The 11,144-nt window shown below is 39.3% G+C and overlaps 1 protein-coding gene across 2 annotated transcripts in view; it reads right to left on the bottom strand.

The window, feature by feature from the left end:
• Positions 1–11,144, bottom strand: part of Usp12 (ubiquitin specific peptidase 12) — an 89,051-nt gene that overhangs the window by 39,615 nt on the left and 38,292 nt on the right. For both annotated transcript variants that reach the window (XM_020176835.2, XM_074043648.1), the window contains exon 2: positions 3–83. In XM_020176835.2, the coding sequence (XP_020032424.1) occupies positions 3–83 (81 nt within the window). The remainder of the gene's footprint in view (positions 1–2; positions 84–11,144) is intronic.

Here is an 11,144-nt window from a genome sequence, read left to right as displayed (position 1 = left end):
ACGTTGACCAATCCAAAATAGTGCTCATTGACTGGAAACTGTTCTGGACCAATCTCTTTCTCTAATGCCGAGGCATTGGCGCCCTGCGAAATGAAAATCACAAATCTTATTTATAGTGTTTTCATGACCTTATCACAATCATATGGGCATTACAGCAGCACCCTTTAAAAAGACTAAGCTCTATCACACTAACAACACTGCTTAAAGAAAATAAAGGATGAAGCAATAAAGGAAATGCAAATTAAAACCACGCTAAGATTCCACCTCACCCCTGTTAGAATAGCCATCATCAGCAACACCACCAACAGGTGTTGGTGAGGATGCGGGGAAAAAGGAACCCTCTTACACTGTTGGTGGGAATGTAAACTAGTACAACCACTCTGGAAAAAAGTTTGGAGGCTACTTAAAAAGCTAAACATTTATCTACCATTTGATCCAGCAATACCACTCTTGGGGATATACCCAAAAGACTGTGACACAGGTGACTCCAGAGGCACCTGCACACCCATGTTTATTGCGGCACTGTTCACAATAGCCAAGTTATGGAAACAGCCAAGATGCCCCACTACTGACGACTGGATTAAGAAAATGTGGTATCTATACACAATGGAATTTTATGCAGCCATGAAGAAGAACGAAATGTTATCATTCGCTGGTAAATGGATGGAATTGGAGAACATCATTCTGAGTGAGGTTAGCCTGGCCCAAAAGACCAAAAATCGTATGTTCTCCCTCATATGTGGACATCAGATCAAGGGCAAACACAGCAATGGAATTGGACTTTGAGCACATGATAAAAGCAAGAGCACACAAGGGAGGGGTGAGGATAGGTAAGACACCTAAAAAATTAGCTAGCGTTTGTTGCCCTTAACGCAGAGAAACTAAAGCAGATACCTTAAAAGCAACTGAGGCCAATAGGAAAAGGGGACCAGGAACTAGAGAAAAGGCTAGATCAAAAAGAATTAACCTAGAAGGTAACACCCACGCACAGGAAATCGATGTGAGTCAATGCCCTGTATAGCTATCCTTATCTCAACCAGCAAAAACCCTTGTTCCTTCCTATTATTGCTTATACTCTCTCTACAACAAAATTAGAAATAAGGGCAAAATAGTTTCTGCTGGGTATTGAGGGGGTGGGGGAGAGGGAGGGGGCGGAGTGGGTGGTAAGGGAGGGGTGGGGGCAGGAGGGAGAAATGACCCAAGCCTTGTATGCACATATGAATACTAAATTAATAAATAAATAAATAAAAATAAAGGATGATACTGAAGAGTAATGCCTATTGAAAAGTTCCATTTCATGGAACTTTCTCATGAAAGCAAAGCCGACTCAAGGAAAAACATTTCTAACACATTAGGAATGTATTAAGAATGAATGAAAGCTCATGTTGAATTATGTACTCTAATAGAAGCAGACTCTAATGGCAACCATCTCATAAGCTGAAACTTTCTGAAATGAAATAGGTGTATACGCATTAAAATTCACATACATACTGAAGATGGCAAGAATATTCACCATAGTACCATTTGTGACTACAACTGCAAGATGTGACTGTATATTACTACATCGGAGTCAAAACAGATGAACTAGATTTACATGTAAGATACATGTATAAATCTCAAAAAAAATAAAATGAAAAAATTACAACAGGACAGTACGATATACTTATATTACAAATAGCACGTGAAAAGTAGACCAAAAGGGTATACATTAAATATATTTGATTAGGTGTTAGAAGAGGGTTACAACACACAACTGAGGGAAAAGGAGGAAAAACTAAATGAAGTACAACAAAAGATGGCCTTGCACAGATTACAATGTGTCATGGTGTTGGAACTGTGACCAACTCAATTCTGTGCACCTGAAGTCCCTGAAGAACCTGGGAAAGGGAGAAAAGGAAATGATGGCCCTGAGTACCAGTGTAGGCTGGGTGATCACACAAATGCCACTGGATGAGCTCTCAATGTAGTCTGAAAGGGCAATGAAAGCAATTAACTCTAGATAAATGTTTATCTTGAAAACTCCCAAGAACACATGGAACCAGATATATATAACTGATATATCACTCAAAAACATCCGAATGACACTTTGAAGGGTTACCTAGAGACAACACACACAATCGCCTCCTCGACCACACGGGGTGTATAGTTAACAACACATCGGTGCTCAGAAATCCCACACTTGTGGCTTCCTTACTGAGCCCCCTCCTGAACCCGAGATACCCAGAGCCTGCTGTTAGACTCAACTTCCTGATCAGTCAGGAGTGAAACTGAGTACTGATTAAAGATACACAGGGAGTCGGTTGTCAAGTTCCACCAAAATAGAACACTGCCTCTATCCTTCAGCCAACTGGTACTTGTTTAGTTAGATGGGCTACTATATTTTAATTTAGGAATTACTCTTAGGCTTTACATAAAATCCTGCTATAATCACTAGCTACTGGATTATAATTTATTTTTAACTTTGGATATTAGCTCATATTTTATAATCCCAAATTTAATTATCACAAGCAACTTCAAAATGCAGTAATCAAAACTAGTGGACCATTCCAAGTTCTACCTCAAACCCCTGCCAACTCAAGGGCCTTATTGCAAAATTTCCTCACATATGTAAAAATAATGGATAAATTCAGATTTTTAGCACCTGTTGTAAAAGATCAAACTGATAACTGACTTATAACTGACTTATTCCCATGAGTATAACCCTGTTCCACAAAAACAAGAAAATGTACCTTTAAGCACCTCTCTATGCAGAACAACAAAACACCAGCATCCCACCTTAGGAAAGCACTTCTGACCTTTAAGATGAACTAACAAGAATATATATGAACATGTATCTACCCAGCAAGCCGTAACAAGCCACAGCCCCCAACACTCCTGTAGCCTAACCACCCAGCGTTCCATTGTCTCCATATATCCGATGCTTACTTAGAAAGCCCTTCCCCACTCCTTTAACCTCAGTTTTGACTATGGGTCATGTATTAGCATCTCTGTGATTCAGTTCCCCAACTTTAAAAGGAAAATGTCAGCAACTACTTTATAGGGTGACTACATATTAATCAAGTTTTTCTTTTTTTTTTTTTTTTTTGGCCGGGGGAAGGAAAGTACTGGAGTTTGAACTCAGAACCTTGTTAGGCAGATGTTCTATCACTTCAAACATACCCAGAATTTTTTACTTTAGTTATTTTTCAGATAGGGTCTCTCTTTTTGCACAAGGTTTATGTAGATCAACATCCTTCTACTACCTATGTGTTCCCTGTATCTGGGATTACAATGTGCACCACCATGTCCAGTTTATGAGTTGAGATGGGGTCTTGCTAACTTTTTGCCATGGCAAAACCTCAGAGGTTTGAACCTCAAACTTCTGGATCTCCATTCTAAGTAGCTAGAATTATAGATATGCACCACCACCCAAGTTTTAACTTTTATACAACAGCTTGCAGTGCCTGACATATAAGCAATGTCCCACAAATGTTGTTTCTCTTTTCTTCAATCACAAAGACACCAAACTACTTGTAACCAGTCATGGTAACAAATTGTTGGGTCTGGAGGCCTAAGGCAGATGAGTGAGTATCTGCATCCCCCATGGAGAGCAGTATCATTCCTGCATCCCAAGGAGATGGAGGCCTGCATTCCTTCACCCTAAAGGAGAGATACAGAGTCTGATAGACCTGCCACAGGGCTGATGAGCAAAATGCTCTCAAGATTGATTCCCCTCCCAGCATAAAGGTGCAACTAAACCAGTTCACCTGAGAAAGCCCTCGAATCCATGGCCAATGTGAAAACCCGACCTAACCCAGAGTCAGAAAGTCCATAAAAACCCCAGCTTTCACCTGAGCAGCGCGCTACCAGCTTCTGGGCTCCACTGCAGTTCTCTAGCTGTAGCCTTTCCTTTCTCTCTAATAAATCCTACTTTATATACCAGCTTTGGTTCATCAATCAGCAGCCTCACAAGCCAGTACTCTGGCCTGTGAAGGCGAGGACCCTCGACACCCGCACGTAACAAAATTTGATCTGCTTTATACAAAAACTAAAAGATGACAGAAGGAAACAAAAATCGGGGGGGGGGGGGGGCGGTGATGAGGAAACAGCTGGATTTATAAGGCAAGTGCCCTGGGGTATCATCACCAGTCTTCCCCAAATCCTAGCAACAAAATAGACCTTAGGCCAATTTAGAAGCCTGGGAAACAGAAACCAAGTTTGCTGGAGTACAGGGACCTGCAGATCTCCCTCTTCTAACCTTTCTGGACTTAATTCAGCTTCCAAAAAAAAAAGATCAGAATCTTCTGTGGTTTTCAAAGCTCCTAGGTCCAAGTTTATATGCTAGGTTTTAAGTAAGTCTATACATAAATTAAGATTTTCACAGCTAAAACTATTCAGAAAATTAAAATACTGGCAAATTTCTAAAGTTCCTTCTAACTCAAATGTTCTATATCCAACAAAATGTATCAATGCCATGGGACACTCTAATTGTCAAAAAATTCCAGGCCATCAATATACAACAAGAAACAATTCTACAGCTTGAGGAATTATAGTTATGGAGTAAATATAGTAGATCAAAATGGAAGGGTATGTGTGGGCACAAAGAATTTCCTTTATTATTGTGCTAAACTAAGGTATAGCACAGTAAATATACCTCATACTGGCAATGATGCTATCTGTACAGCAGATTCTGCAAATGCAAAAGGAGAATTTCCATGGCATGAGTTCAAGATTTTCTCTCAGAAATTATCTGATTATGAAACTGGAGTTTTGGAATGAAGGCCCAAACTCCTGGGATTCCACATGCCAGGTCCAGCCACCCACCCCTATACACCAAATAAAGAGGCATGGTGAAGGCAAAGAAAGGAGATTACACACCTCAGGACATGCCGTGGGAAGAGGCAGAATAGCACTCAGACCATCTTCAGGCATCTTTGGGGTACAGACATGACTTACAGGTTTAAATAGACAAAAGAACTGGGGTGGGGGCAAAAGGTATACATAGTTAAACAGTCTTAGTCACCAGTGTATTCTGGCTGACCATTATCTCAGTCCAAGGGTTCAGAGAAGGGTTCCAGAGATATTATCACTGTCATCACTTGAGGGGAACAATCTGGTTCCCATAAGATGATTACTCCCGCTCCAGGGTGCAGTCTCATCATTACAGGTAATTGTCCTCATTTGGAGAGGTGGCCTGACCTCCAAGTGTCTGTTCTTCTTTAGGAGAAGTTTTAGTTCCTTGTTAGGAAGATGTTATCAGTTATGTCCTTTCTGGAATCCAAGGTGATCGCAAAGTGCAGAGAGAATATCTCAGAGCAAAGGACAATAGGTACAAAATGGAGATACAGATGCCAAGTTTTTCTTCTGCATTGTTACTTTTTGGGCCCAAGTTAGGAACCCTTAGTTTAAGTACCTCTTAGAATTACACATTCCAATCTCTAGACTATCTGAACAGGCAAAAGATTAAAGTAAGTAATTTGGTTTCTGCTGCAGGGTTTTGCTTTTTGGGGGAAAGGGGCTTGGTTATTTTGGTTTGAGTTTGATTTTTTGAGATATGGTTTTAATACGTAGACCAGGCTGGCCTCAAACTCAAACTTGCAATCTCCTGCCTCAGCCTTTCAAACACTGAAATTATAGGCCTGCACTATCATGCTTGGCTTGATGAGTGGTTTTTAAAAGTGTTTTCAACTCTGCTATATATGTAATTGGTAGAAAGCAACTATCAAATTTTTACTATATGATTTTTAGCATCTTAAGAGAGTTCTCAAACGTGGATCTTCTCCAAGAATTTTGTTGAAGTCTGACAAATTATATCATGTCAAATAATGGCACAAGGCGATTTAAACTGAACGTAGGAATAGACATCCAATAGTAAATGAACAATTTTCCATGCCCATACCTAAAATATGACCTTACCAAAATTAACAATGGCTTGTAGACTCTGCGCTTCTTCCCTGGGACAGAGAGGTAAAGATGGTGGTTAAGCAGAATGAATAATCTCTGCTCTGGACCTTTCACAGGCATGAGGATTCCTGTTTTGTCTAAAAGCATGATAAATACAGAAGATGACTTCATAAAAATTACTTTTGTAACAGGAAAAAGACTATCTTACACTTAGTACCTAATACTATAGAACTGATGATGAAAAAGCAATTAGATAATCAAGACCGTTGGGTGGGGGTTGGGGAGGGGCGGAAGAAGTTGAAAGTTAATTTTAAGTGAGCCAGTGAGAGAAGGAAATCTTACGAAACCAAAACCAGGCTGGAGAGTGTGGCTCAAATGACAAAGCGCCTGCCTAACCAGCACGATGTCCTGAGTTTAAACCCCAGAACCACCAAAAACAAACAAACAAATAAAAAAACCTTAAGAAACCAAAGTGTTGGGGAACCATGAGTTGAGCAATCAGCAAAAAGATTTCACACAGTATCTTTCAACCCCAGTGAGTTATCATATTTCTTTTAACAGCTGAATGGAGTGGAGTACAGGAAATAGATGCTAAAAATTGGGGCCCATCTAAGACCAGGAGGACAATAGGGATCCCAGAACAAAGCTGAGATCCTAAGAGGATTACATCTTCAGAATAAAAAGGAACAAAAAACAACCCAGTGCCACAGGAAATAGCAAAGAAACTTGCCTGACTTGTTCTCGGTGCTGGGGGGAGGTTAAGGAGGAAGAAATAAATCTCTTCCAACAATTCACAGCCACAAGTTGGCCCGCATGAAAAGTCTGTGACCCAAATTTGCACACTCTATGTGAGTTAAAAACAACAACAAAATATAAAAAACCTCCCGCAGAGAATGTAATTCAAAGAGATTCTAAATTAACAGCGTCCTTTTCTACTCCACAAATGGCAGAATTACACATACCCTTTGGAAGAAGATAAATTCAATCTACCTGCAGACGATCCCTACAAATAAAACTCCAAGACTTTCAGTTCAGGAGCAAAAATTACAAAAACAGAGGAAATGGAAGCACCACAAATAAGAACCAGCAGCAATACAGACAGTAGAATCAGAATCTTAAAAGACAATGAATATCAGAAGTACCCAATACAACATACTAAAAAATGTTTAATATGTGCTAATAACAGAGACCCTAAAGTCTAAGCAGATTTTAAAAGAACCACATTAAACTTCTAAATAGAATTAAACAAGGTTAATACTATGTATAATTTTAGCCAATATTCCTGTCAATATAATGTTACTGAAACTAAGATTTCATCAAAAATGAAAGTGTTTTATGAAAAAGATCCCATGAGAGAACTGATCCATTATAGAACTGCTATAGAGACCATGGTATCCTAAGATTAGCACTGAACTAGCAAAGGTATGGACTTGAGTCTGGCTGTGGCCGGGACACTAGGAAGTGAACCTCTGGACCTTGGTTTCCTCTCACGTAAAACCTCTATGTCTATAGTACTTTTCCTTCCATCCCTACATTTCCATCAACATGTTACCCATCAGCTCATCCTGCCTCATTGAAACTTTAATGATAAAATGTTGGAAAGTCTATTAGAGGTAAACATTAACACAACTCTGAATAAAGGTTAGAATACAGTACCACAGCCTCAGACATAGTCATCAGAGCAAGTACTATATGTAACTCCTTCAATCTACCTAGTTATGTATACTTGAAAAGATGAGGACTTGTTCTTATCACACCAAGAAATCACCTTCCAAGTGAAAGAATAACAAGCAGATACCACTGGCCTATTATTTCAATAATATAAAAGTAACAATATATTAAATGTAATTCTTTGTAAATTTGCATGTTAAATGTTGCTGGTAAACCAAAGATACCATTCGCAACTGGGAAAAAAAGAAAATCTGGGAAATGGCTGTCCTCTGTTTCATTTTTACAAAGTCAACTATGGAAAACAAACTGACTACCCTTCATTCTGCCACCATGAGAAAGATACAAATTATACAAAAGCAAACTGATAACCAGGAATGTTTTCAGGAAAATAACTTACTTTGGAAATTTCCTGCTCTACACATCCATATCATCTTGTTTAAAAAATGTCTATGAGGACATATTGTTTTGAAAAGTTAATTATGTTCAATGTATACTGCTTATGAAAGTAGGTAATACTCTTTAGCAAGAAATAAAAACTGATAAAAATGTGAAATAATGCATATCTCCTATCTGGAAAATATACCTTTCAGTATACTCCATTTTATACAAGTTTGGTAGACTATTAATTCCTGCTGCTGTCGGTGTTTAAAATAAAATGGGAAAATTCAATACATTTTTTTCATTTTCATGTTTCAAATCATATTTTAGAGTTCAGAGTTTATCATTCTAAGTTAAATGTTTTTTAAAGGTCAGTTGAATAATAAGTTCAGGTCAGAGCACAAAGGAGAACTGCCAAATCAGGCAGTAAAAAACTTCAGGGAGGTGAGAAAAGCAAGTGACCTTGGTAAACTAAGAAACCTTCTGTGAGGGGGGTAAGCTCCACAAAGAAGTGAATGTAGGCAGTAAAGTGATGACTCCAAAGTACAAAAGATGATTCAATAAACAAATTTGCATCTTTTTAAAGCAGAAAAAGGTGAAGAATCAAAAAGAAGGCTCAGACAGCTCTCATACCTATTCTAAAAAATACCCTGTGCCCTGCAACTAAATCAAAGGCAACAAAAATATTTACGACAAATCATATTTATGCCATAAATTCTAAGGCACCACAAAAACAGCATCTGCCCAGGAGAACATGTGAAACTTAGTAAGAGTAGTTACCTTCTATCAGCCTGTGCTAACAGTTGTTGAGTATGAGTTTCAAACTATACACCCATTAGTGGTGTGGTAAGATCTATGTAATGAATCGCAAATACCATTTTTTCTTTTTCTTTTTTGGTGGAACTCAAGTTTAAACTCAGGGTCTCATGCTTGCAAAGCAGGTGCTCTACCACTTGACCCACACCTCTAGCCCTCATTTTCTTTTTCAGTAAAACAGAATGGGTCAGAGTACAACTTCCTAATAGTAAACAATGGCTTATGAAACTTGTGTATCAGTACAATGATACACAATTATTGTACTAACAGGTATGTGCTGGGTCTTACTGTTGGCAATAATGGCGCCGATGGGTTTCAGTTCTTACTGCACCCTTAAGCTTCTGTTTTCCAGGGTCACGGTCCTGCCTCAAGTCTAGCTTGAATTCTCCTTCTGCCCCAACCTCCAATCAGCATGAACCATAAGATCCTAACCAATCAGATCATGCTGAGTCTCACTGAGGGGTATTTAAGCACCTGCGTCTGCCTGCCTCTCTCTCTCTTTCTCTCTCTCTCTCCCTCTCCCTCCCCCCCTCCCCCTCCCCCCCTCCCTCTCCCTCTCCCACCCGGCAATAGAGAATCTCTTGGCCAGATCACTCCTCTCCACGTGGTCACTTTAGGGCCTACATTTCCAAATTACTATTTCCCATTGTAGGTTGAAATAAAAAAAAAAGGGTTGCCAAAATTTCAATATCATAACCCAATTAGGATTGCGTACGTACGAAATAGCAACTAATTTTTCATGACAACACATAGTAAATCATTTAAAAATAAACTGCAGCAGGGAGGAGAAATGACCCAAGCATTGTATGCACATATGAATAAACAATAAAAATTAAAAATAAATAAATAAAACTGCAGGGCTACACAGGCATGGTTCAAGTGATAGAGCGCCCTACTGAGCAAGTATAAGGTCCTAATATCAGAACACCCCCCCACACCAAAAAAAAAAAAAAAAAAAGTTTAGCCAGGCACAGTAACTAATGGCTACTCCCAGCTACTCAGAAGGTGAAGACAGGAGGGATGGCAATTCCAGGGCAGCCCAGGCAGAAAGTTAAGCAAGATCCCTATCCCCCCACAACACCCCTCAACAAAATAGTGGTGCACTCCCGTCATACAGCTATCAGAGAGGTATAAGGTATAGTAAGTAGGAAGATCACAGTCTAGGCTAATTTCAGGCAAAAATGCAAGTCCCTACCTGAAAAATAACTAAAGCAAAAGAATCTGATTCAAGTGGTAGAACACCTCTTGCTTGGTAAGGAAGAGGTCCTGAGTTCAAACCCCAGTACCACTCCAAAAAAAACTTTTCTGAAAGATATATAGAGAAAAGAGTCAAAACTACCATACGTACTGCAGTATATCAGGTCAGGAATAACAGTGAGTGTGAAGATTTGGGGAAATCTTCATAGATGGAACTAAGAGAGCCAGGCCTTGACTTTTTCTTCAGGTATTTTCATTATAGCTTTCACACTGGTGAAATGAAAGCCCCAAAGTACAACTAGAACATGCTCACACATTCCAAGGCAGGCTTGGCAATGGACTGAATGATTGCTTGCCCATAAGGAGGCTGCATTTCTGACCTACATCTCACTGGAACCACGACCATCACCTGCAATAAGCCACTCCGCCTCAGTTTTCTCATCAGCAAGATAAGGGAGACCAAATTTATGAGATCCACTGCAAATCTACAATGCTGCTACAATTCTAAATTAGTTACCAACAATATATAATCACAAGTTTAAATTTCTAACATTATTACATTCCTTTGAACTCCAAATTACTAACCCACAAAACACAGCAAACAACACTCTTATCAAAGCCTGCTTCTCTGGGCTGGAGGTGTGGCTCAAGTGGAAGAGTGCCTGCTTTGCAAGCCCCAAGCCCTGAGTTCAAACCCCAGTCCTAGCAAAGGAAAAATAAAAAGTTCCTCTAAGGGAGGGTGCAGGGGAAGAGGGTAGTAATGACCCAATCATTGTATGCACATATGAATAAAGGAAATAAAAAAATAATTTAAAATAAGTAAATAAATAAATAAATTTTAAAACCCTGTTTCTCTGAAAAAATGCGTATGACAAGTTTAAAACCATCTGTGCCTGGCACAGTAGGCACTAAACAAACACTCTGCCTCCTCTTCCTCCCGTTAAATGAACCCCTTGAGAAAGTGAAATTCACCAAGTCTCAGTCCAATTTCAGTGAGTGGGAGTATCTGGAGCCTCCACACTAATGTACTATCGTTCTAAGAGTCCTGCCCTAGCCCTTCTATAGTGGCCTCTTCTGGTTTTAACTGCGCTAAAGTACACTGTGCTCCACTAAAAGTAAAAAAGATTCTCCAGACTTACAACTAGCATCACAGAAGATATCATACAGAATTGCTAAAGCTGCCTTACAATGAGAAATCA

This window comes from Castor canadensis, chromosome 10 (assembly GCF_047511655.1).
Source record: "Castor canadensis chromosome 10, mCasCan1.hap1v2, whole genome shotgun sequence".
In the NCBI taxonomy this organism is placed as follows: domain Eukaryota; kingdom Metazoa; phylum Chordata; class Mammalia; order Rodentia; family Castoridae; genus Castor; species Castor canadensis.
The sequence above is the reverse complement of the archived record's forward strand: the minus strand, read 5'-3'. Positions and strand labels throughout refer to the sequence as shown.